Below are 27,965 nucleotides of genomic sequence, written 5' to 3'. Positions count from 1 at the left end.
TGGCTGTTTACTCATTTATTGCAGACTTAGAGGTCTGCTACAAGATCAGATGAAAGCATCATGCTGACAAACATTAGTACAAAAGAGAACAGAAATAATCTTACAGGAGGAACTAAGTTTTACTCATTGTTGCAACTCTAAAAGACTGCTCCAATCCAACTGTACACTTTTATTTTTATGTCTGACTACACTGCCTTATTTGTAATGGAGTATTATCTTATTGTATTATTAAGAATTTTACATTCCTCTCTGCCAGCTGATGGAAGAGTTTGCTGCTGAACCATAAGCTGAGTAACCACAATCAATAATGTCTTGATGCATGCTCAATCATCCAGGTAAGTAAATGTCCAAAAGTTGATTCTGTTCATCTGGACGTTTTCAGTGGGAGAAACGTTTCGTCACTCATCCAAGTGACTTCTTCAGTCTCAGCTGACTGCAGGTTTCCAATCTTATAAACAGTACATTTGCATAATGACTGAAACCAGCCCACTGAAGGAACAATGGGAGGTCAGTTCTTTCATCATAATTATGCAAATAATTCATCAGTGGTCTTTGATCAGTGGGCCTTGATCAATGAGAATTCTCATGACCATTATCATGCAAATGATAAAATCAAATAAAATTGGACCTTTGAAATCTACCGTCAACAGTTACTGCAACTATGACAAAGTTCCTGTTGTCCGAAAGTATCTTATAAGAAATACCGGGATCCTTCAAAGCAGCTTGCCTCAAAGAATGTTACACATCACATCATAAATCCATACACTGCATGCACAATTACTAGGCAAGTGGGTATTTTGGCCATATCATAATTTTATGCATATTTTCCAACTTCAAGCTGTATAAACTTAATGTTGCATATCAGGTGATGTGTATTTGCGTGATGAGTGAGGGTGTGGCCTAAGGAGACCGACACTCTATATAAAGGTGTGCATAATTTTCAGGCAGCTTCTCTTCCTCAGGCAAAATGGGCCAAAAAAAGAGATCTAAAGGACTCGGTAAAGCCCCATTGAGAACCTGTGGGCCCTGTACACCTCGCTGAACAGTGTCTTGGAGGCTGTGGCTGCTGCTGCACAAAACATTGATCATCAACAGATCAAGACACTGACAGACTCCATGAATGGAAGGCTTGTGAGTTATTGAAAAGAAGGGTGGCTATATTAGTCCCTGATTATCATTATTATTATTTTGGACATGTCAGAAATGTTTATATGTAAATTTTGAGTCGTTTTATTATTCTCACTTTAACAGATGGAAATAAACAGGTGAGATGGAAAAATGTTCGTTTTGTTCATTTAGTTGCATAATAATTCTGCACAATAATAGTTGCCTAATAATTGTGCTCATATATATATTCTCTTATGAAAGACAAAACCTCACTTTTACTGTCTTAAACATTCAGATTTAGAGCACTGTAGCTGTTCAATAATAAAATTAATCCTCAGAAATACACCTTGCCTAATAATTGTACACACAGTGTGGTTCATTAACAAAGAATATCAACTTATAATTCAGCTTTACTTTAAAGGCTTTAATTCTAAATTAACAACTTTCCCTTTAATATTATCTTGATGTACCTTATGTAGTTAGCAGAGTCTCATTTTCTAAGATAACGGGCTTTTCTGCCAGTGATTGTTCTCTTCTTTTAAAAGGGGAGCGATCACAGTAAAAACAACAGTGGTGTGGACTGCTTGCTGCAACCCATCATTTTGTTCCAGCTGTGCTATTAGTTCTGGCTCTTCATCAGGCTCAGTTTACTCCTCAGGCCCTGGCAGTAGGCTGATAGGCTGCTGTTGTCCTCCAGCAGATTGCTGCGCTCTTGGATGAGTCGAAACGAGGCCTGCTGTTCCATTTCATCCTGCTCCAGTTCAGTCATTAGTTCCTTCCTACATAGAGGGTGCAATGACATGCATAAAGTAAGATCCAAAAAGTATTTAGACAATGCAGTTTTTGTAATTTTGCTTCAGTGCACCACAGTGGAAATTCTCTCTGCTGCTGCCTGCTGGTGAGAAACAAATGAACTCAGAATCTCACTTTCTTGCTTGTCTTGTTTAGAGAAACACCAGCTCATTATTGTTCGATTCTTATTGTTGACTCACAGTGTGTTTTTAGAGGATGGATTTCTCAGAAAAATGCAATGAATTCAGTGTGTATTTACATTACAAAAATGAATAGAATTTGTTGCATCTACATATAATAGACAACTTGGCAAAGAACCATATTTAAATTTTATATTCAGGCCCTTTGTTACAAGCAGCTTATTGCAAAATCATATTTTTAGCATGCTCTGAAAAATGCCAAAGACAACACTATGACAGGTAAAAAGTAATAATTTTCTAATAACATGTCATAATTCAGGGTGTAGTGCAGTGTCACTCCAAGAAAATAAAAAGAAACTGGCCAAAAAAAACCCAACCCCTAGATGAATTATGAATAGTGTCTCAAAGTCACGTGCTTAAGAAAGAGGCCCTTCAGTTGATCCGTCTACTCTTTGCTGAAGCCTCGTCACAAATGGTCTCAGTGGAAGAGAAACCATTTTTAAAGAATGAAAATGAGGAGAGAAGGCTGAGGTATTCCAAATTATGCAAAAACTGGACTGAAAATTAGTGGCAACAGGAGAGATGAATCCAAATTAGATTTTTTTTTTGTTCAAATCACTGTGAATACAGTGGAATTTAAGAGAGAGTTACAACAGGGCGTGTCTGTAGCCAACTGTAAAACAGAAAGGAAGTCACGGCTTTTCAGCTGGTGTTTTAAGATCATGTCAGAGAATGATGAACAGACAGATTTTAATCCACCATGCAATCATTCTGGAAACTAACGGATTGGCAGCAGTTTCAATTTTCAACATGACAATGACCCCAAACACACAGCCAGTTAGAGGTGGGAATCACCATACATCCCACGATACGATATTATCACAATACTTAACGCACGATACGATATTATTGCAATTTTTAAAAATATTTTGCGATATTCAGATTCTGTACATAAAGGTAAACTTTATCAATATTCATTTTATCTAATATCAAAGTCTCGCACTCAGTCTTTCTCTCATTTCAGTTTTATTGTTGACAAACTGAACGGTCTGTATTACAGTCTAGTCCAACTTAACTGAATGCAACCATCTGGTACAACTATAGCTATTCTGAACTATGCAATTTATGAAAACTATGCAGCCCATTCAGCAACTGAAGAATTTGAAAGTAAATTAAAACAAAATATAATTTTCCAGTAAATAAAAAAGTTTTAAACTTAATTAAAATAAAACATGTCTTAAATTTAGTTTATTGCTGCCAAAAAACAAGTTAAACACATTTGGACAGTGAAGGAATGTCAGGATTCTTGCTCAGAAAAAGGATCAACATGCTCTGAAGTCAGAGCACAAAAACCTTTTTTGTAACAAAATATCGATTTCTGCTGTCCCTGTATCGATACATTATTAGCAAACAAAATATCACGATACTACACAGTATCGATTTTTTCCCCCACCCCTACTGCCAGTGCAGTAAAAGCATACATGGATAGAACAACACACAATCTAACACTGTCAACCATGGATTGGCCTCCCCAGAGACCAGACGGCAATATTATTCAAGCAGCATGGGCTCATATTAACATACTACGTATTTTATTGGTTGAGCCCACATGCTAGGATTCACATAAATCATTTTAACATTTTTGTCCATTGGCCTGAAGACCTAAACCCAATAGGAAGTCCACCATTTTTAACTGAAGATTAAATGTTTGCATTGATTTTTCCATTTCCAGGTGCATGATTAAAGCATGCACTCTTATCACACATCTTAAGATGTTCACAGTTCTGCTTAAGTTAATATTGTGCATGTGACTTACTTTTTCTGAACAAGGAGAGCAATCTCTGACTGGACTTTGAGGTACTCCTGAGCCATCCTGATATGCTGCTCAAACACAGCCATGGACTCTTTGGAGTTTGGACAAGGAGCCAGAGGCTGAAAACACAGGGACACGCTGTGGTTAATGCAACACTCTACACATGCAGACTTCAGTATAACAGCTGGATGAGAATACTACTATAATGCTCAAAAAAATTAAATTAAATTAAATTGAAAGAAAGAAACAGTTTTTAATCAGAATACAACATCAAGTCAGTTAAACTTCTAGAATATTGAACTTGTCAGTTTAGCAGCAGAGGGGGTTGTTACTCAGTATCAGCTGTTTTGGTGTTTATGGAGTTAATAACAGGTGCAGTAAAGGGGCAACAATGAGACAACCCTCAAATGGTTTGAATGAATGGTTTTACAGGTTTCCCTCCTCATATTCTCTCTTTTTTTCACTAGTTTTACATTTGGCTGAGTTCAGTGTCACTACTAATTGCATGAGGCAATACCTGGACCCTACTAAGTTGCACAGGTAAGTACAACTCCCCAAGTATGTCTAGCAATACATGCAATTTGCAGAAGGTTTGCTGGGTCTCCCAGCAGTCTCAAGAGCATGGAGAAGATTCCAGGAGACAGGCAGTTACTCTAGGAGAGTTAAATAGGGCCATAGAAGGTCCATAACCCATCAGCAGGACTGGTGTCTGCTCCTTTGTCCAAGGAGGAACAGGATGAGCACTGCCAGTCTTACAAAATGACCTTTAGCAAGCCACTGGTGCGAATTTCTATGACCAAACAATCACAGACTTCATGAGGGTGGTCTGACGTCCTTTAGTGGGCTCTACGCTCACTGCCCAGCACTGCGGAGCGTAATAAGCATTTGCCACACAATACCAGAAATGGTAGGTCCTCCACTAGCATCCTGTGCATTTCACAGATAGAAGCAGGTTCAGCCTGACCACATCAGGCAGGCGCAGACTTATTATCAAACCCTGTGCCTATTGATGCAGGTCATTCAGTCTCTGTAGAGCTGTAGTGAGAGCTAGATTTCATATCGCCAGCAGTAACTCAGACTCATTTCCAGTGGATGTTGGCTTTCTCTCATTTCCATTCATAATCTTTATATATTTTTCCAGGTAAGTGGTTCTGTTGGCTTTACTGAGTGGTGGCCTGCAGCTTGCACCGGGGCGGTTTACAGCTGACTGTGAATCAGTGTGGATAAAAATTAGCACCTCTAAGTCCAATACCATGATTTTCCGGTAGAAAGAGCAGTGTGGCCAATTCAGACTGACAATCAATTGTGGAGTAGAGTTTGTTAAGCAAATTTATCAGACCATCACCAAGTGAAGTTCATTCAATTAAATCTTATTTATAAAGAGATAATTCACAGTCACCTCAAGGTGTTTGAGATACAGTGTGATTTATACCACGGCTGCCCTTAATTAACAATATTGGTATGTGGTGGGGTACAGTCTGTGGCTCAGCTGCAGGGGAGGGCTGGAGCAGTGGATTCAGGATGTGGTGTCAGGGGAGGCTGACACACACCTGATCTCCATCAGCAAAACACACCTCCCCTTTAAGGATGGTGCCGGGACCAGAGGGGTGTGTGTGTGTGTGTGTGTGTGTGTGTGTGAAGAGCAGCTGAAATGCTGCTTGTGCTATGATAAAGTGGGAAATAAAACCTTACAAATAAAAGATACCAGAAAGTGCAGATCATGTGTGTGGGTCCTCATTCTGGCACATGGTAATTACCATAATCTTTTTTTTTCTTTTTTACAGCTAGATGGATTGGTGCAGCATCTGAAGTAACGTATGGATGCATGCTCAATCATCCACGTAGCGTTTTCAGTGGGAGAAACGATTCATCACTTATCCAGGTGACTTCTTCAGTCTCAGCTGACTGCAGGTTTCCACAACCTTATAAACAGTACATTTGCATAATGACTGAAACCAGCCCACTGAAGGAACAATGGGCTGTTACGTCAGCTCCTTGATCATTAATTTGGAAATTGTCATGACCACCAATCAATAAGCATGAGTCCCATTCACAGAGAGTTGGGGAATGGCTGCAGTCACAGCATTGTAAGATGGTGACAGATGTACCGTTAGGCCCCCTCCTCAATTCAGAGATGGTCTTTCCCTTTTCATGTAAATGGCCTCCTTGACTCCGCCCTCAAACCAGCGTTCCTCCCTGTCCAGGATGTTACATCCTCATCATTGAAAGAGTGTCCACTGGCCTGTAGGTGTAAATAGACTGCAGAGTCCTGGCCTGACGAGGTGGCTCTTCTGTGTTGTGCCATCCTCTTAGCCAGAGGTTGTTTGGTTTCCCTGATGTATAAATCCTGGCAATCCTCCTGGCACTTAACAACTATGTCCTGGCACTTAACAACTATGTTACTCTGCTTGTGTCGGGGGACCCGATCCTTGGTGTGGACCAGTGTTTGGTGCAGTGTGTTTTGGGGTTTAAAAGCCACAGAGACCCGGTGTTTAGAAAAAATGCGTCTCAACTGCTCCGATACTCCTGACACGTACGGGATCACTACAGGTTTTCGCTTAGTCGGAGGTTGTATTTTTCTCCTGGATCATCTGCAGCTTTCTTTAGGAGCCTTCCCAGCTTTGACAAAAGTCCAGCTGGGATAACCACATTTACTCAGGGCCTTCTTGATGTTCTTCTGCTTCTCTGGCCGCTGTGTCAGTGGGGATGGTGTTCACTCTGTGTTGTAGCGTCCTGATGACACTCAGTTTGTGCTCCAGTGGATGATGAGAGTCAAACCTTAAATACTGATCCGTATGTGTAGGTTTACTGTACACATCAGTTTTAGATGTCGCCCATTACTGATGGAAATCTCACAGTCTAAGAAGGCTAACCTGCCACTTTTCGTATCCTCCCTTTGATGTCTTGGTCCACCAAGTTAATGTGATCAGTGAATTGTGGAACGTCCTGAGATTTGATTTTCACCCAGGTATCATCCACATACCTGAACCAATGACTTGGTGTTCCAGGGTAGAATGAAGACACAGTTCAAACACACTTGGTGGATGCTGAGAGCGGTCCTGTTGCTGAGGTTGGGGTTATCCTGTAATCTCTTACGGACTACCTCCAACGCTTCCATGACTGGGATGCAAGTGAAGAGAGATGTAACGTCGTACGAGACCATGGTTTCATCTGCCTCCATAATGACATCTCTCACCTTCTCAACAAACTCCAAGGTGTTCTGGATGTGGTGTTCAGATACCAACAGATTGAGAATTGAAGCCAGAAACTTTGAGATGTTATAGGTGACTGAGTTGATCATGCAGACAATCGGTCTTAAAGGTGCACCCTGTTTATGTATCTTCAGTAAACCATACAGACTTGGTGTAGATTCCCCTAGATACAGCCAGTCCGGTCAGTGGCACTGTCCTGTCCTAACTGCTTCAGGCAATCTATCACCCTCTTCCTGGGTCTCATTTCAGGGGCTCATGGTTAAGAAGCAGCTGAGTATGAAAGTGAAGTTTTAGTGGTTGATCTATGACCCCATCCTCACCTGTGGTCATAAGCACGGGTAGTGACTAAAAGAATGAGACTACAGATACAAATGGCAGAAATAAATGGTGTTCAGGTGGTTCAGGTCTTTGACAAGGATGCCTCCATGGTAAGTCGGAGTAGTGGCCAAAAATGCCTGCATGTCCAGAATTTCAAACATATTCACATTTTACTTATTTAGGCAAACATAAGAAATAGAAACATCACATTTTAGTATTACATACATTTTAAATTTCAAAATATATATTTTGCTGAATTTAGCAGATCTTCTACATTACTTATAATTTAGAGTTCTCATACTTACAAAACAATAACTAATACATGCATAAACACTAAATGTAAGTGTGTGGGTATATGTCTTCACCTAGAAAAGGCAGAGAAAACTGTAATCCAATACCATGGTGAACTACAGCTATGTTTTTGTGTTTTTAAGCACAATAAAAATACCATCTTACCTGCAGCTGATAATCCAGTTTCAGATAGCCATCTACTCCATTGGTAGCTAAAGACACACACACACACACACACACACACACACACACACACACACACACACACGCACACACACACACACACACTTTTACTTTTCAAACACAAATCCAAACACTGGCAGTGAACCATCTAATGCTACTGTGGTCAGACTAATGCATTCACTGAGCCACATCTGTGACTGAACTAGAAAATAAGTGTTATGAGGTGCTAGGTTTTACCAAAGAAGACAAACAAGGAGTCTATCACTAGGTACTGACCAGGTATTACACAGATTAGGCATAACATTATGACCACCTGCCTATTATTGTGTTGGTTTGTCTGTGTAGGTTCTCTGTCATCCAGGTCATGGTAGTCAAAGGAAGTTGGGCTGTATGGAGTGGCAGGGAGAGGTAGTACCTCTGATAAGGGGACATGTCATGCTCCTTGGAGCAGTTTGTCCTTTGAGTAGTTCCTTCCCTGTTGGTACTCTCACCTGTGGCTCCTCGCAGCTATTTGAATTCAATAGCATGCAACAGTGGCCACACCCTGGCAAAAGCTTCAAATGTCTGGTCGAACCAGGTAAGGGTAGCCAATGAGTCTGAAACCACTGCTGGGTCTGAAACCCTTAGTGAACCACCCACACTCACACATACAGTAAAGTCCTGTGGAGATGGGTACATGATGAAGCAGCAAGTGCGGATACACTGGGAGCTGTAGCCACAACCCAACATGTAGGCGACCCAGGGTATTAGATGACTCTCACTGGCCCCAAACAGCAGTGGAGTTGAGCAGTCCCCTGGGTATCTGAGCAACAGCAGGTATCTGCATATCTTTGACAGCGGCTAGGTACTGTCCATTTGAAAGAGCCAAGAGCTTTAATTTCCACTTCCTCTATGTAAAGGTTGGCTACAACAGGTGACACTGGAGATCCAACATTTTTCACACCTCGGCTCACGTGATGAAGCACACGAGTGGATCACGAACCCTAAGGGATAGCCCCCAATAGGTTTAAATACCCTGCACTCTGCACCATTTGGATGAAATCACTGGACCCATTATCAGACCCAGTAGGTCCCTGGGTTCTTCCTGGTAGGTTTTTCTGAGTATTTGGTGAAGGCATTCGACCCCATCTCCAAGGGTTACTTTGGGAGTATGGGGTATCATGCCTATTGATGCAGGTCATTCAGCCTCTGTAGAGCTGTAGTGACAGCTTGATTCATATCGCCAGCAGCAAGTCAGACTCATTTCCAGTGGATGTTGGCTTTCTCCATTTCCATTCATAATCTTTATGGAAACAATTTATAGGTGCAACCAAGAGGTGGCTGCACCATTTGGTTTTAGAACTGAAGAAGCCTGTTGGAGAGATGAAACATCTTCACGAAACTTTAACAAGTCCAGTCGCTTTCTTTCCAAGCTCCTTAGACATTGTGTTGGTTTCGCTTTTGCTGCCAAAACAGCCCTGACCCATCGAGGCATGCACTCCATCAAGCCATTCAATTCTGAAAGTGTGCTGTTGTATCGGGCATCAAAATGTTAGCAACATTTAAGCACTGTAAGCAGCAAAGTGAGGCCTCCAAACTCACTTAAATCCGTACGCTTGCCCCAGTTATCCTGCTTCTAACACATCACCTTTTTAGAATAAAATGTTCACTTGCTCCCTAAAATATCCCCCCCTCCAACAGGTGCTATAATGAAGAGAAAATCATTGTTTTTCACTTCACCTGTTGGTGGTCAGAATGCTATTCATTAATCATGTCTCATACAATTTATAAACGCAGGTTGCTAACCAAACAGCTAGTGTTAGACAGTAACTTCACCCTCTCATCCAAATACATGTATAGTAATTTGAGCTTCTAAAAGTCTAACACAGCATGAGCTATTTTGATGTTTTAAAATGTAGAGTTAAAAACCAATGAGTTATAGAACATTGATGGCAAAACGGAAATAGAAAACAATCTAAAAACTGTCTGTATACAGAGAAACAAATTAGTTTACCACAGTCTTTAAATTTGGCAGACGTCTTGTAAACCTTGCTTCAGGTCAACAGCAGTTACTATCTTCTAATATGACTGCAATGTGTCAACGGCGGGGCGGGTACAGTATTTACTCAGACACATATATTTTAAAGGTTGAATTGATGATTATTTTGCAGGAAAATAATATTGTGTGAATCTACCTGTGGAGCTGAATGTCATCTTCAGTTCTGACTGGCTAGAGTTGATTGGAGAACTGCTCGAGTGGGTTGAGTTTTGGGAAGGCCCTGGTTGAGTGTCCACACCTGAGGTCCTGGGCAGACCAGTACGCGATGCAGGACTCTGGGATTTGAAAATCATAAAATAATAAAAAATAATAAAATAAAATCATAAAACAGGTTCAAAGCAAAACACTGTGAAGAAGTGTGATCACTGTGTGATTATGTTCTATTACCTTTGAGGGCTTGAACTGAAGTGGAAATTTGGACTCGGGACTTTTCAGGGTTTCCTCTCTACCAACTGAGTTTGTGTGTTCTATGTCGTCATCACTCCGGCTACAGTTGATAGTGCAGTCAGCATACGAGTCTGAGCAGAAATAAAGAAATCATTTGTGATAATATTAATGATTTAACATGGAATGATTTCAATTCCATTTATTATAAAAAAAGTTAGCAGAGACTGAAATAGCTGTTGAAGTGATCATGCATTAGTAGAAGCTGTAGCATGGTTACCCGTGCTTGTGGCTGACGAAGAGCCACTTCTGCTGGCTGACGACTGATGAGGAAGATCCAGTGGTTCATCGGAACCTGGAAAGTACTGGAAGATGCACACATAGCACCCTGCATTTTTAAAGAACTCTTTCTAGGCCAGTGTTTCTCAGCCTTTTGGAGTCACGGCACATACTTCACATCAGAAAAATCACACGCCACACCACCAAACAAAAATGTCACAAAAAGCATTCCGATAATTTTTCCCTGCGCACCAGGTATAAGCAGAATTAGCTCGGTTTGCCCCCAGTATACCCTTTTTGCTTTCTTCTGACCACTACTCATGCTAGGGCCTTCATCTGGGTAGGAGTTTTCTCCAGGACCAGGTCAGACTGACTACTTTTTCTTTCTTTTTTAAAATATTTTAAAATATTTTTTTATTGAGCGTCAAGAATGTAATACAAAGACATACATGTAACAAAGTCACAATGCTTCTTTTATATGCATACCCCACCCCAAGAACATCTTGGACACCAATCCAGAGGAAAAAAAAAATTTAAATGAGGTACATCAAAATTCACTATATTTAAAGATGTGCACGTAAAAGGCAATAGTTTGCACAAAATTAATCACCATCACAACAATAAGGGTATACGGTAGCTGCCAAGCGAGTATCAGATGGGTATGGTTTAAATTTTCTCTAAATGTTTTAGCAATGTATCCCAAACGGCAAAGAATCTCTCCTTCGACCCCTTGAGAGTACAGCTGTATAAATTGTGACAGGTCACTGAACCACAGAGCCACTTTGGGTGGCTTTTGTGACTTCCAATGCAATAATATCTTTCTGCGCGCAAGCAGTGTAGTGAAAGCGATTATGTTTTTGTAGCTTTTCCTTAATGTTCTATGTCCTCTATCTGTAGCACCAAATATACCCATGACTACATTGGGTTGAAGCTCAGCATTCAATGCTTCAGACAGTGTTTTGAAAATTGTTGAGCAGTAGGCTTTTAAAGTTGGACATGACCAAAACATATGTGTTAAATCTGCAGAAGGATTTCTACATCTCTCACAGCTTGCATCTATGTTTGGAAATATTTTGGCCAGTCTTGCCTTAGAGTAATGAATGTGGTGAAGAATCTTGAACTTTATGATGTTTAATTTGGCACAAGAAGTGCTGTTGTTTACTCTTAAAAGAGCGCTCTCCCAGGTCTCCTGCTCTAAGTCCACCCCCGGCTCATCCTCCCAGTCCGCTCTGATCTTTGCCATTGTTATATTCTTAAAGGAGGCTATACAATTACTGATCCTTGAGATAAGACCTTTAGGCTTAAATGTGAGTTTCAACAGATCATCAACACCAGTAAATGGTGTTATATTTGGAAAGTTGGGGTTATAATGCTGAAGGAAGTGCGAACTTGAAAGTATCTAAATAAGCTGGACCGAGGGAGGTCAAATTTTTGTGACAAATCCTGAAAACTTGCCAATACACCGTCTATGTACATGTCAAAAAAATTGTGGATGCCTCGTCTCTGCAAAAGAGCAAATTCAGAGTCTAATCTGGCAGGAGGGAAAAGATGATTATTATGAATAGGGCTCAAATGGAGAAGATTTTTAAACCCAAAGTTCTTTTAAAATTGAGCCCATATTTTGAGGGTGTTAAGAACTATAAGACTGTCGGTGTACAGCCGTGAGGAAACTGGAAGGCTGCAGGTGACCAAGGCTCTAAGGGAGGTGGAAATGTAAGACGCCGCTTCAATTTGGCACCAATCTTCATCTGGGGTGTGGAGCCAATAAATTATTTTTTGAACATTTGAGGCCCAGTATTAATGGCCGAAATTTGGAAAGGCTAAACCACCTAGGTCTTTAGGCCTCTGTAACTGATCCAGGCGTATTCTAGGTTTTTTCCCATCCCATATAAATGAGACCAAAGCTTTATCAATAGATTTAAAAAATGATTTTGGAAGGTAAAGTGGGATACACTGAAATAGATAAAGAAACTTGGGGAGTATATTCATTTTTATACAATTTACGTTCCCTGCCAACGATAGATGAAGTGGTTTCCATTTCTTTAAGTCCAATTTGACCTTTTCAAGTAGCGGGCAGAAATTTTCTTCATAGAGATTGTGCAAATCTCGTTATATTTATGCCTAGATATTTAAAGCCATTTTTGGCTGTTTTGAAAGGTATAGCACTGCTCTATATTTGAAGAGCCAGGTCATTAGCAGGATAGCATTCACTTTCACTGAAGTTCAGTTTGTACCCAGAGATGGAGCCAAAGCTGCTTAGGGTGTGGAGGATATGGGGGACACATGAAACGGGATCAGATACATACATTAACAGATCATCTGCATAGAGGGATACTCTATGCTCTTTATCCATCCTACAAATACCTGCAATTGATGGCAAAGTTTTGAGTGTAATAGAGAGGGGCTCTATGGCCAGGGCAAATAACAATGGGCTGATCGGACAGCCCTGACGGGTGCCTTGCCATTTTGCATCGCCTTTAGTACAGTAGTCACTTTTGCATGATTGAGTGGAAGTTCAGCTTCAGTCCTATGGGCCGCTGTTACAAGAGGAGCCTGAAGATTGTCAAAAAAATGCTCCATAGCAGAGCAGTCACTTGTAATCTCAGATGTATAAAGATTTGAATAAAACGCCGTGAAGGTTTCTTTAATTTCTTCGGGGTCAATTGTTAACTCACCATCATCTTTTCGTATTTGTGGGATTTGTTGTGCGGCTGAGTGGCATTTAAGTTGATGTGCTAATAAACGTCCGGCTTTATCGCCATGCTCATATACATAACCTCATGACTTTAACAGAAGACGTTCGGTTTTTTCAGTTGATAGCAAATTATACTGTATTTGGAGGTCTAGCTTCCTTTTGTAGAGCTCAGGAGAGGGAGAGAGAGTACTGAGCACCTACCATAGAAATGGTTCTTGCCTATTTCAATTCATTTTGTGTTTTCTAAACGAATATGAGATGATTTCTTCCCTGATTACAGCCTTTAGTGTCTCCCACAAGAGAGAAGGTGAAACATTATCTTTTTGGTTAAAAATTAGAAAGTCATCTATTTTTTTTTTTTATATCATTTCACACAAACCCTTCTCTGCCAGGAGAGTCCTGTCTAACTTCCAAGGCGGGCGTTCTGATTGGTAGAGAGAAAAGTACAGGGCATGATCTGACTCTACAATGGTTAAATATTCAGTACTCATATAGTCTATTCTACTATATGAATGATGTACATTAGAAAAAAAGAAAATGACTTTGTGGAAATAAAAACCGCCAGGGGTCAACAAAACCTATTTGGGCCATAAAAACAGATAATATCTTGGCTTTTTTGGAGAGATTTGTAGGTTTAGAGCTGGAACGGTCAAGTGTTACATTCATCACACAGTTCAAGTCTCCACCAAAAATCAGCTGTTTTGAGTTCATATCTGGAATTAATGATATTATTTTGCCAATAAACTTATCATCATCCCAGTTCGGGGCATAAATATTTATCAGAACCGGACTGACTACTTTTTCTTTCAAATATTTATCTATTGTTATTAGGCGCTGGTTGTCTCACAGCATGACTATTATGTAATTTCTTCTTCGTCTTCTGTTTTACTGGCAGTTGGCAACCGATGTAATTTGAGCAGGTAGTTGTACTGCCCTCTAGTGGAAGAGAATGTAATTGTTCTGCCCGTTACTCATGCTGCTGGCTTAGAGTAGTAATCAGGTGGAACCAGATAATCTTCCACGGAACAACTATATGCTGTGGTTGGGAAACACTGCTCTAGGTTCATCTGATTTATAAAACCTTCTCAAAAGATCATTTGTTTAATTGTTTCTAGATATAGTTCCAATTTGTCATGTCATTACTTTTAATTGTTTTACTATATTTCTTTTTACGCACAAAAACAGTTACATTGGCACTTGAGTTTTTAATGTGGCTAAGTATCTTTGACAGTTTATTATCAGACTCCTCCAGGGAAGTCGGTCCCAAATGTCAGATTCATTTTGATGGTACAAAACAAAACAGAAAAAAGTGAAAATTTCAGCCTTTAATCTTTTTAGATCATTCTGTTTAAAACACACGCCTCAGATTTCAGTGTGCAGAAAAAATTCAAAACAATGAGGGCTGAGCAGGAGATTCATGGTGATTTGAGATGGAGTGAACCACATCATAAAAAAACCTAAATTTGACTGAATTTCTGAGAAAACAAATGCTATAATTCATTTCTTTACTGTACACACAAACTGAAATAAAATGATAATTCGTGGTTCCATGTAGTGGCACTATACCTTCATTAGATGATTCATAGTGTTTTTGACCTCATTCATTGATGGCCTCTGGCTGGGTTCTTTGTCCCAGCAGCGTGTCATCAGAGTCTCTATGGGTTCTGGAAGGTCTTTGATCAGAGGAGGTCGAGTACCTGTCGTAGTAACCAGTCAGCCAGAAGAGAACAATGGTTTCCATTATCACCATTATGAACAAAACTTCGTATTATGTCAAGAGAAAAGACCTCATTCGGTGTGTACACACAAATGTTTCGTAAATCGTCGACAAACATTTCACTCACATATTTAATTCAGCATTATTTTTGTGAATTTGTTCATGCTCTACAAACAAATTTAGAAGTTTCTCAGACCAGACTGTGAACACGAATAGATGATGAAAATTATGATGGTGAAAAAATTACTTGAAGACTGCAGTTACAGAGAGATTTCTGGATGAATGAAAACAACAAAAAATGGTAAAGCAATATCAGAATGGTAGTTGCTTTTTTTTGCATACTCTTTTTAATAATCAGAATCAGAATACTTTATTCATCCCGAGGGAAATTAGGGTTACAGCAGGCAGCACGCTAATGGCGCATGCGCACTTACAAAGGAACCATCTGACCAACTTTACACAAACATCACATTGGGCAGACATGTCAGAAAGGTAGGCTGATAGGAAAAAACAACGAAAATACACTACATGAGGTAAGAGGAGGAGAAAAAAAAAAACTCCACTCAGACTGAGCTCCTAGTGGGAGAACAGTTTGATAACAGAAAAAAACCCCACCTCAGCACAAAAGCACATGACTATCAATACACCTTAGAAACACAAGACAAGCAACAGGGGCGGGTAAAGGGTAAGAGAGAGCCGGTGTAGACAGCGCATCCAGTCCTGCAGTATATCTGCGCTGGTCCAGTTGACTGCTATCTTCCCCGGTAGGGCACAAGCATCGAAGGCGTTGGAAAGGGAGGGGGGATGAGTGAGTGCTTATCAGTGTAAGTGTGTGTGTGTGTGCGTGTCCATAGTTTAGCTGAGACAGTGTCCTTCGGCCTATCAGGCTAAGTAAACAGTCCTCCAGCCAATCCAGGTGTCCTTGCATGGGATGGGAAGAATAGCTGTAACACAGTCATTATCAGGGAGTGATTGTTCGGCTCCAGCCTTGGGCCTGCAGCTGGCGCCGTGATGGGGATCCGCAATGTTTATGTTGGTTTTGTTAATTTCCATGCGAGCAGCCCAGGAGAATTTTTCAGGCTGCTCTTTAACACACTGGCCTCTCGATCTCCCATTGGAGAGTCGCGAGCCTCCCCATGATGGTATCAAACTTCTGTTCCATGGTGTTATCGTTCTTTTGATTCTGAGACCTCACAACTGCAGTGATCCGTTCCGCGATGTTTTCCAACTGTCGCTCAAGGGTCTCATTTTGAGCAGGCCTCTCTCTGATGTTTCCCCTCATACGCTCAATGGTGTTGTTTTGAGCCTTCACAGCAGCTGCAAGCGTCTCCAAGGTGTTGACCATATTACGTTCGTTGTGAGAGGTTGCCCCTCGTTCCATTTCGATTCCAGCGGGCAGCCTTGGGGGGGTTTGAACAGCTGGTTCCGCTCTCTTATTTCTCCGATAAACCAGGGCTAAGTCAGCTTAGCCTGTTATCATGGTTCCGAATAGATAGATATCTTCAGCGTCCTCGATCGACAGTCCCGCCAGGCACATGATCCTCCAGTTCTGCCACCCGTCCATCGTGTATCCGGCAGGGAAAGTCCCTCCAGGGCACTCAGGCTCTCCCGAGCCCAGATTTCTCGTTGAGAAAAGGGTGTCAATAGCATTCAGAGACCAGTTGATCAAATCCATAATTCTCTTTTAGGTTTTAGAGAACGACAGTGGGAGGCTATTCCAGGGAAAGTAATGCACACAAGACAAGACAAGGACATAGAGGCTAAGCAGGGAAGATAAGGGTGAGGAGAGGAGAAAAGTGCGACCGCCTTCGCTGAGAGCTAAAGAAGAGTGCACCAAGTGCTCTGATTACCACTGGAATCACTGTTACCTTCACACTTCACATCTTTCTGAGCTCTTCTCTGAGCCATTTGGTACTTCTCCAGGTTCTTGTGTTCCTTCTTCCTGATGTGTCTATCACCATGGTTGCTCTTCTCTGCTTGTCAACCACTACTATGTCCAGTTGGGTAGCCATCACCAGTTTGTCCGTCTGTATCTGGAAGTCCCACAGGATCATACCACAGTCATTCTCGACATCACCTTGTTCCTCGAATTCAGCTGACTACTCAGAACTTGCCTTACTCTCTGCAGGTACTTGATGGTTGCAGCTTTCCTAGCGGCCTCTTAGTGGTTCCTATTTGTCTGTGGTACTTGTAGCTATTCTCACTACTTCCAGTAGTGCGATCCTCTCAGTTTTGACTACCTTTTCTTCGTTACCATCCGATGACATTTCTCCAGTCTGAATGACATTCCGATGCTGCTGCTTTAGATCCTTGGAGTGTGGATCAGTGAATCGATGTATCATTCACTCTTGGCATACAGCTTGATGCCATCCATGTGGAGGAGGTGGCTTACAATTGCTCCATTCTGTAGTCTGTATCAGTAGCCAGTCTTGTCAATGATCTCATTCAGGGGGTTCAGGCCTATGCAGAACAGCACTGAGGACAGCGGGACAGATCCCGCACCGATGGTGACTTGTGCTATAGGCTTGAAGTTGGCGTCTAAGTGTTGTACGCCAGATTCCCATTAAGTTCCTGATGAAGGCTCTAACGGTCCTGTTGATCTCGTATAGTTCTAGGCATTCCAGGATCCATGTGTGGGCCATCGAGCCATAGGCCTTCTTGTAATCAATCCAGGCAGTGCACAGGTTGGCCAGCCTAGTCTTGCAGTCTCAGGCGACTGCTCCATCTATCAGTAGCTGGTGTTTCACTCCCAATTCCTTTCCATGCGCTGCTCATGTATTGAGCCAGGTGCCTGTTCAACTTAGCTGCTATGATGCCTGACAGGAGCAATCATGTGGTACTGAGGCAGGTTATTGGCCGGTAGTTGGATGGGACCGGTGCCTTCTGGGGGCTCCTTGGGGATCAGGACTGTCTGGCCTTTGTTTAGCCATTTTAGGTGTCTCTCATTGACTAGCAGCTGGGTCATTTGTGCTGCCAGGCGCTTGTGGAGTGCAGTCAGCTTCTTCAGCCAGTAGGCATGAACCATGTTGGGGCCTGGTGCTGTCCAATCCTTCATACTGGAGACCCTTTCTTGGATGTCTGCCACTTTGATGGTTACTGGACCCTGTTCAGTGAGCTAGCTGTAGTCTGCTCTTAGATCCACTAGCCACTTAGCATTGACATTATGGGCTGCATCCTTCTCCCATATGCTCTTCCAGTATTGCTCCATCTCCAGCCTTGATGTTGCTGTTGTCATGCTGTTTCCTGCCACTGAGAATACACCTTGGATTGTTCTGTGGAGAACAGCTGGTTTATTCTTCTGCTTCTATTTCTCTGGTATACCTCTTTAAGCGCCTGGCTTGAAGGCTATGAGTCTTTGCTTGGCAGTTTCCAAGGCCTCAGATATGGACAGCTTGCTGTACTTCTCAGGCACCTTCCACATCACACCTTTCTGTAACTTCGATAGTTGGCCAACTTCGCCCCATGCTACTTTGATCTCACACAAACACACACGCCTGAGAGAAGAGCTTGAGAAGCTCTGGAGGATGAAGGCAACAGTGGTCCCAGTGGTAATTGAAGTGCTCGGGGCAGTGACTCCCAAGCTGGCGAGTGACTACAGCAGGTCCCAGGAACAACATCTGAGATGTCTGTCCAGGGGAGTGCAGTCCTAGGAACAGCAAAGATGCTGCACAGGACCCTCAAGGTCCCAGGCCTCTTATGGAGGACTTGAGCTTGAAGGATAAAGACTACCCCCAAGGTGAGTAAGGACCTTTTTTTGTACTCTGTTAAGGTCCTCACTATCTAATAGAATCTACTCACCTCTGTGGACAGCCCACATTATGCAAAATGCAGAACCACCAATCTCGTCAAAGGGTTTCTTGCGTGTGATGACCTCCCACAGGATAATCCCCCAGCTGAACACATCACACTTTTCACTGTAGTTACTGCCTGAAGAATATAAACCAAAACCATATTTAAAATAATCTGAAAGTTATAGCCAGCAAAATACAGGTTAAAAGTGATGGTCATTAGGTAGTTCACAGTGACAAAGTCGTGCAGTTGTACTAAATAAGTTTATATATCCCTCGTGTCATAGTTAATTAACTGACACCAAGTGTAGTCCTCCTTCAACACCTGCCAACACTCTGATCTTTCCTGGGTTTCTCATATATTTTAAAACCACTACCCTTTGGCTTCCTGGCTTCATTTCTCCTGGTAAGATCTACAGACAATACATTGGACTTCTTTGCTTGATCAACTATGGGACCTTATATAGACAGGTGGGTGCCTTTCTAAATCACATCCAATCAACTGAATTTTCTACAAATGGACTCCAATCAAATTGAAGAAAAATCTGACAAATGATCAGTGGAAACAGGATACACCTGAGCTCAATTTTAAGAACCAAAGTCTATAAATGTTTATATACACGCTATATTTGTTTTTTTTTATTTTTAATGAAGAATTTCACTGTAACCTTTTTCACATTGGGTTTTTGGGACATTCCATGTAGAATTTTGAGATGAAAAATTTATTTAATCCGTTTAGGAATAAGGCTTACAAAATTTGGGACAAGTGAAGTGCAGCAAATACTTCATCAAATAAATTTAAGTTATTAAATTAAATGATATTAAATTTTTGTGTGTTCATCTCATCTTTTTGTGGCTGGTTCCTTTAGGGGTCAACACAGTGCCTCTACCGTCATACCAATCTTCTACCTGTCCTCCTTCACTACATCTCTGAATTTTGTTGGTAGTCTGCTTCCTTTCCTCCATCCTGGCAGCTGCATAATCAAGATTTGAACATTCTTAATGTGGTATATAACAACATGAGACCAACATGAGATCCTGAGTCCAAGATTGAAGAGGTGGGCGGGTTTTGAGCAGATCAACACTGGTTTATCTTCCAGAATTTATTTCTACACAGCTTGTGGAGGTAAAGTATGAAGCTCCTCTTGGTAAGATTAAAGATGCTGATAAATCAGCAAAGAACAACATTACCATGACAGCTACAGTCTGGATCAGTGTTGCCACAGAGGTATATCACTTGTCACTTTATAGGGTTAGGTTTATTATTGCCTCACAAAAACGTCCCGTGAAGGACACAGTGGGCCAACCATTGCTTCTTGGATTGAGAAGACTGCGGATATTACTCTGAGCAAAATTGTGGTTGTTTTCCATGACAATGGCTCCAATGTAGTGGTGACTGCAAACATCTTGCAGGAAAAACATGGGTGGATGTCTTACTTGTAAAATTATTTCTATTTCTATCCTTAATCACTCTAACCTGCTGCACATCCTTTCCAGCTTGAGCTCTCTGCCTAGACAATCGATACAAGTTCTTTTCTCCCTCCTTTGTGTCCAGCATCTTAAACAACTCACTATAAGCCTTTTCCACCTCTCTCTTGGCCGTATACTTAGCCTGCGAGTACTCCTGTTTACTTTCATCTTTTGTGTGTTCATTTAAGGAACACATAAGGGTTAAAAATACTCGATTTTTTTGGATTATACAAGGTATATGTATAAATGGGTATATGTGTAAATAAATAATTGATTCTTGGCAAGACCATCATTTTTATTGAAGCGACCCTTCCCATGAGTGATATAGGTAGAGGTTTCCATCTAGCCAGATCATCAAATGGAAAAATCATAGTGTTATTAAGCAAGCTTGATTGTTAAATCCCATTTCTAAAACAACAATGTGAGTGACACAAATCTAAGTACTCATTGTGACAAACAAAGATTTGATTAATATCTAAAAATATTGTTCATGGCTGACCTTCAAATACTTCTGGTGCCATCCAGGCTGCACTTCCTTTATTGTTGGTCATGTAGGTCTGAATATCACAAGCTGTTCCAAAGTCGCATATCTTCAGCACAGTACCACGAGCCACAAGCAGTAGACTGGAACAGTACAGACAGGGGTTTAAGACTTTCAAAAAATCTAAAATTTATATTCTAGTATACTTCATCAAAACTGATCAAAATACCATCATCAATATGATATCGCCTAGAAGAAAAGTTAGATGATGATGCTCTGTGGAGCGTGAATGTGTGCATGACATTTCATGGCAGTCTAACAGTCTTACAGTCTTCTGTTCCTTCAATTGATATTGCAAATGTCAGCTTCAAAATGCCAAATTTCAGGAAATAAAGATTCATAATCATGGCAAAATAAACATGTGGACAAAATTTCATGGCAATCCATCCCATAGTTATTATGCTATGTCGGTCAGCAGCAACAGACCGATCAGCAAGTAACACCAAGAGTGACTAATACTTTAGATAAATTGTAACAGAAATACTTTTAAACCCGTGGGGGGGAAAAAACACATGTTCCAAAATGCCACCACAAAGGTTTTGAGTGCTCTTAAATCTCTGCACTGTTTATCATTATCTGTATCATTGAGAATCTTACTTTGGTGGTTTGAGGTCCCTATGAATTAAAGCCTTTGGCTTCATAGCATGAAGATAGGCAACTCCCTGGGCACACTGCAGACACCAGCTCATTGCATGGGATGCTGTATAGAAGGGCTGTGGGTCTGCACCATGCAGAACTTTGAGTGAGAAGCAGAGATGAAAAGAAATAATGATTATATCAATAAGCACAATAATGTGAGACTGTCATTTTTCTGCTATTTCAAATGCATTGGAATTAATTAGTAAAGAGCGTGAATGGTACGGTATGGTAGCCTCCAGACTTATTTGAAAATTAACTACTTACATTGTTGTAACATTGTGCTTTATTAAATAATTAAGCAGTTTTTTTAAATATACTAAAATATCCCACGGATATTCAGACACTGTTAGAACCAGCATAACTGAAATATCGTACATTTGTCAACAATCGTTAAGATGCTTCTGCAACTGCATTCGAAGATACCCGTGTCTATTTGAATTCAATGAAGACGATGAGGAAAGCCATACAGCTTTCTATAAAGTCTCAAACACCTCTCACTGATGTTCTTCTTTATTATATATGTTATTATGTTTATATGTTATGTAAGATAAAACCAAGCCATGACACTAAGAGAGCTGTGGGATTCTAAACTTTGGACTGTATCAAGGCACAGCTCTGGGAAAGGATACCAAAAATGTTTTTGCAGCACTGAAAGTGTCCCAGAGCACAGTAGCCTCTATTATCTTAAAATGGAATAAGTCTGAAATCCAGTCTAGTTCTTAGATCTTGCTACCCAGCCAAACTAGACAATAATTAGGAATGACCAGTCTTGGTCAAACAAGTAAGCCAATGGTTTCTATAAATGAGAGACAAAAGAAAGGTCAACCAAACTAAGAGAATCATTGATAAGAAAACCTTGTAAGTTTGGAATACTTATGTAACAGGGCAATTCAGACTTAACTTTAACATGTAAACATGCCAAATGGTAAATGGACTGTTTCTTATAGAGCACTTTTCTACACTATCTGAACACTCAGGGCGCTTTATGACATCCATTTTTGTCTTAGGAAGTACACTGTGAAGGTTAACAAAGAAGATATGGAAAACATGAAAGGGTCTGAAAACCTTTTGAACTAATAATAGGACGTTTTTATTAGCTATACTAGGAAAAGCTATGCAACGGAAAAAAACTATAACATGTTTCAGTAACTATCTCCTTAACTTCCCTTTAAAAAACTCTTTGCTCAGACACAGTAGGACTTACGGTTATATAAAGATCCACATTCTGCATACTCCATGACCAGACAGACCTGAGGGGGAATAAAAGAAAAAAAAAATCACATATCCTACAGATACAGTGGCTTGCAAGAGAACTTTGCCACATTTTGTCACATTACAGCCACAAACATGGATCAATTTTACACTTGAGAAGTGGAATGAAAATCATACATGATTCCAAACATTTTTTACAAATAAATAACTGCAAAGTGGGGTGTGGTAATTATTCAGCCCCCTTTGGTCTGAGTGCAGTCAGTTGCCCATAGACATTGCCTGATGAGTGCTAATGACTAAATAGAGTGCACCTGTGTGTAATCTAATGTCAGTACAAATACAGCTGCTCTGTGATGGCCTCAGAGAATATTGGGAGTAACAACACCATGAAGTCCAAAGAACACAGCAGACAGGTCAGGGATAAAGTTATTGAGAAATTTAAAGCAGGCTTAGGCTACAAAAAGATTTCCCAAGCCTTGAACATCCCACGGAGCACTGTTCAAGCCATCATTCAGAAATGGAAGGAGTATGGCACAACTGTAAACCTACCAAGACAAGGCCGTCCACCTAAACTCACAGGCCGAACAAGGAGAGCGCTGATCAGAAATGCAGCCAAGAGGCCCATGGTGACTCTGGACGAGCTGCAGAGGTCTACAGCTCAGGTGGGGAATCTGTCCATAGGACAGCTATTAGTCGTGCACTGCACAAAGTTGGCCTTTATGGAAGAGTGGCAAGAAGAAAGCCATTGTTAACAGAAAACCATAAGAAGTCCAGTTTGCAGTTTACCATAAGCCATGTGGGGGACACAGCAAACATGTGGAAGAAGCTGCTCTGGTCAGATGAGACCAAAATGCAAAACGCTGTGTGTGGAAAACTAACACTGCTCATCACTCTGAACACACCATCCCCACTGTCAGATATGGTGGTGGCAGCATCATGCTCTGGGGGGGCTTCTCTTCAGCAGGGACAGGGAAGCTGGTCAAAGTTGATGGGAAAATGGATGGAACCAAATACAGGGCAGTCTTGGAAGAAAACCTCTTGGAGTCTGCAAAAGACTTGAGACTGGGGCGGAGGTTCAGCTTCCAGCAGGACAACGACCCTAAACATAAAGCCAGGAAACAATGGGACGGTTTAAAACAAAACATATCCATGTGTTAGAATGGCCCAGTCAAAGTCCAGATCTAAATCCAGTCGAGAATCTGTGGCAAGATCTGAAAACTGCTGTTCACAAACGCTGTCCATCTAATCTGACTGAGCTGGAGCTGTTTCAAAGAAGAATGAGCAAAGATTCAGTCTGTAGATGTGCAAAGCTGGTAGAGACAGACCCTGAAAGACTGGCAGCTGGAACTGCAGCAAAAGGTGGTTCTCCAAAGTATTGACTCAGGGGGCTGAATAATTACACACACACACACACACACACACACACACACACACACACACACACACACACACACACACACACACACACACACACACACACACACACACACACACACACACACCACTTTGCAGTTATTTATTTGTAAAAAATGTTTGGAATCATGTATGATTTTCGTTCCACTTCTCACGTGTGCACCACTTTGTGTTGGTCTTTCACGTGGACGTCCAATAACATTGATTCATGTTTGTGGCTGTAATGTGACAAAATGTGGAAAAGTTCAAGGGGGCCGAATACTTTTGCAAGCCACTGTAAATACAACAAAATCATGAAGATCAAAACAACTCTAAACCTATCACTGCTTCTTCACATCCAGACAAGATAAAAACATAATGGGACAACTTTTTTCTTTTTTTTTAATTCAAACTTTTATTGTTGCAAATGTTGAGTGTTAGATATACTCACTGGATTGTCACAGAAGCCATAGAGCTTAACAATGTTGGAATGATTCACTCGGGAGAGCTGGCGGAGCTGTGCATAGACAAAAGCAGCACAGGTGTAAAGGACATACACATTTTAAAAAAGCAGTCAGAGAGTGCAAACCTCCCCAAGGAAGCTCACTTTCTGAGCACTGTTTACTTTGAAGGGAATAGTATTCTATTTTATATATATTAATTTTGTTTTTGCAAAAAAAAAACAAAAAAAAAAAACACACACACACAAAACAAAAACATTCAATAAGGGCAAAATTAGAGATGTTTACTTTAATTACGCTAACATTATGTGGGAGCAGCTAATCCATAATAGACACTGATTTATAAAAAACTGGACATGAATAACTGAAGTTTATTACGGAAGAGGATTAGGGCCACTGGGGGGGGGAGAAGAAAAGAAGTGGGCACGTCTTTTTTCTCTTCTTTTCCAGAATTCTGAGATTAAAGTCAGAATTCTGACTTTAGACATGCTAGACCAGGGGTGGGCAATTCCAGGCCTCGAGGGCCGGTGTCCTGCAGGTTTTAGATCTCACCTTGGGTCAACACACCTGAATCACATGATTAGTTCATTACCAGGCCTCTGGAGAACGTCAGGACATGTTGAGGAGCTAATTTAGCCATTTAAATCAGCTGTGTTGGTTCAAGGACACATAAAACCTGCAGGGACACTCGAGGCCTGGAGTTGCCCACCCCTGTGCTAGACCATCCTTAGACTTGGTCAGATTTGCTTCTGGAATATTTGTGAAAAAATGGCTTGTCTTCTATTATCTGAAAGGTTGGCAGCTGACATACTCACAGCAGAACCTCAGTTCACTGACAAAGGGTTGATTTTTTGGATACTGGAAAAAAAACAAACAACAACTCTGAAGGTTGGAGATGTTTTAACCAAAGACAAAACCCTTCCAAGCACTGACCAACACATTCACAAAGTGGAGATGAAGACTGTAAAAGGAGGAACTGTCAGGCCAATTTTAGACATTGTAATCCTCCTTTCTGGGAAAATTTGAAGTAAAACTAAAAAGTTTCTGTTTCACACTTAAAAAAAAAAGGAAGAAAAGAATTTCTTTACATTGTAGTTTACATAGTGGCATAATAGAATCACGCCAAACACAGAGTATACTGTCTTTCTTAGAAATTAACAGATTTCAGTGCACATGTTATTGACACCAGAGCAAATGGGCCTGTTGGTGAAGGACAGTCAGGACAGGCCTCCTGGCAGTCCTATAAGATAGGAGACTGGCTGTGTGCAGTCTGATCCGGATTATCTGGGTAGAGTGCTGTGCAAACCTGTAGAAGACTGCCCATGGTTCCCAAGTGCAGGTTGAGAAAATAGTCTTACTGTGGTGTCATCTTCTTGAAACGCCCACTTCGCGGCTTGTCTTTGACATCCCCCATTGTATGGCACTTGGCCTTAAATTTAAGAGATGGTAGTAGAGTTCACATCAAATAATGCTGCAATTTGGTTTTGCAGAACAAGAACAAGAGTTTGAATAGGTCCTGCTGCCCTATAGGGAAGGTCCTATTCAGATCAGTTAAATGTGGAATGTTTGGAGCAGACAAAACTGGCCGCTGTAGTGGGGTCTGTGTGCACAGATGCCAATACTCAGGTGCCCATCAGACACCTGATTAGCAAGAGTCAATAGCAGAAGATGCTATTTAGCACTGACAGAGAAGACTTGGCAAGTATTTCAATTTACTCAACTCTGCTGCTCAACAAACAAATGCATTTTCCTTAAAAATGTGGCACCATATAGGGGACACAAGGAGAAGATAAGAAGAAAAGATAGCTGTAGGCCTCAGGGAAGCTGTTGCATGGTGCCATGGGTTCATCTAGTGTGTATCAGTACTGACAGGTATTTATGTTTCTCGGTCCACTGGATTAAAATGGGAGACAGTACTTCATCTACTATATGTCGTGGCATTGGGTAATTGTGGACCTTCACTGATGATAGCACGTGGATGAGTGGAGAAAGAAAGCTTAATATGAATATATTAAGAGTTGACTGAACCAACTCTGATCGGCTGTTTTGTAACGGAAAACCCAGGAGTTTGCGTTTTCTATCATTCACACTCCAATGAATGCACTGGAGAGCAACTTGGGTTTAGCTGGCACGCAGGCGGGAGCAGGCAGGGCCAGAACCACCAGCCTTCTGATTGGTGGGTGACGTCCTCTACCTCCTGAGCCACAGCCTGGAGGCAGAGCAGGTAGGTAGCCTGTGCTGGCAGTACATTCACAGTGAGTGGAGCTTTCCAGCCAAATGCGGTGTTTTAGTGTCATCTGGTTAAATCTACTTGTCCACATTTTATTTGCTTTACTGCCTATGAAAAGTTATTTTTCCTATTACATTAAGATATGTGATACTGTACAACAGATGGGCACAAAAAAGGATATTCACAGTACCTCAACAAGGAAAGCATTCCGTTCGTTGTCACTCTCAATGGTCTTGATTGCTACATCCTTTCCTTTCCACACAGCTTTGAAGACAACCCCAAAAGTCCCTCTGCCAACAGCCTGAAGACAAAGAACATGGAAAATTAACAGCTGCAACTCGGGGGACAATACTCTGTTGTTATTTTCCCTTAATACCAGAAGAGGGACTACAGTAACATTTACTTTAAAAATACATTTTATTGCATATCAGTCGTCATCGTATCATATAAAATAGCTAAACTGGGAATCACTAGTTCACATATGAGTAACTGTGTCCTTTAAAAACCGGGGCCTCGTTATGATTACTAGCAGGTTTATTCAGTAGTAAACACTGTCATGTTTTATATCTTGTGACAGACTCTCACTGTACTTCGCAGTTAAGAACAGTACCCCTTCAAAGCGAACAAACAGATCAGACTTCTTTGGTCCGTTACAGTCTAACCGAGCCTTACTCAGAAACGTAGCTGATCCAAACTCAGCCACTGATCTCTAGCACCGCTGAGCTAACATTAGTTTCAATATATATCTTTAAATTACCGCTTCTACTTGGATATCTGCGTACTGGATGTCCTCAAACATACACCCAGCTAGAGTCTCCACCATCGTGGCAGAGAGCCGACACTCCTCGAAGCAAGCCGACGACGCTGGACTTACAAACCGAGGTTTATCGTGTTTTAATCAGAAAAAAAACCTTGGGGGAGTCCTGCCGAGCTGCCTTACTCATCTGTTGCTCTGAATTCAGGAAGTAGACACCAACAGCTCGCGCAGTGGCTAGATACGTCTGTGATATGCGCGCTCGTGAACGCTGCACAGCACACAGTGCCTAAATACAAGAAGTAAACAGCGCAACGGATAAGTTAAATCGTAATGAAACTGGTTTACAAACACAGTTTATTTCTACGTAAAACCTTGTGGTATAAATTATTTGTTTAAAAAGGGCCAAATCAATCAAGCTGTTAGTGATTCGCAGTCTTGAATGCTGCTTTTGTTTTGTTTTTGTCTGCACAAGAACCTCCACCAGGGGCGACAGACCACATGTGCCA

General features: G+C 41.2%; 1 protein-coding gene across 1 annotated transcript; it reads right to left on the bottom strand.

Annotated features, from left to right (window-relative positions):
* On the bottom strand, positions 1-27,747 carry LOC146685362 (mitogen-activated protein kinase kinase kinase 7-like). Its single transcript, XM_085440695.1, has 14 exons — positions 27,460-27,747; positions 26,893-27,003; positions 24,463-24,528; positions 22,612-22,657; positions 21,366-21,504; positions 20,727-20,851; positions 18,768-18,896; positions 14,819-14,949; positions 10,559-10,643; positions 10,282-10,412; positions 10,031-10,169; positions 7,839-7,885; positions 3,856-3,971; positions 1-1,886 (listed from the first exon to the last, which is right to left on the bottom strand). Exons 1-14 carry the CDS (start codon positions 27,523-27,525, stop codon positions 1,727-1,729), a joined length of 1,491 nt encoding a protein of 496 aa, XP_085296821.1. The 5' UTR covers positions 27,526-27,747; the 3' UTR covers positions 1-1,726.
* Between the last annotated feature and the right edge of the window lie 218 nt (positions 27,748-27,965).

The sequence above is a fragment of the Copadichromis virginalis genome, linkage group LG19, assembly GCF_057382275.1.
Source record: "Copadichromis virginalis isolate Kocher_CV1m ecotype Utaka linkage group LG19, C_Virginalis_male_GT1.1, whole genome shotgun sequence".
Lineage (NCBI taxonomy): Eukaryota > Metazoa > Chordata > Actinopteri > Cichliformes > Cichlidae > Copadichromis > Copadichromis virginalis.
Note: the sequence above shows the minus strand (reverse complement) of the source record. Positions and strands in the feature narration are given on the sequence as shown.

Excerpts from the sequence above, each read along its gene's own strand:
- LOC146685362 (XM_085440695.1), bottom strand. The coding sequence starts at position 27,525 with ATGGTGGAGACTCTAGCTGGGTGTATGTTTGAGGACATCCAGTACGCA. Across the intron at positions 21,505-22,611 it reads ATGTGGATCTTTATATAACC|TTCTGCATGGTGCAGACCCA; the intron begins GTAAGTCCTACT and ends TCTCACTCAAAG. Across the intron at positions 10,644-14,818 it reads CTATGAATCATCTAATGAAG|TACTTTCCAGGTTCCGATGA; the intron begins GTATAGTGCCAC and ends TGCATCTTCCAG.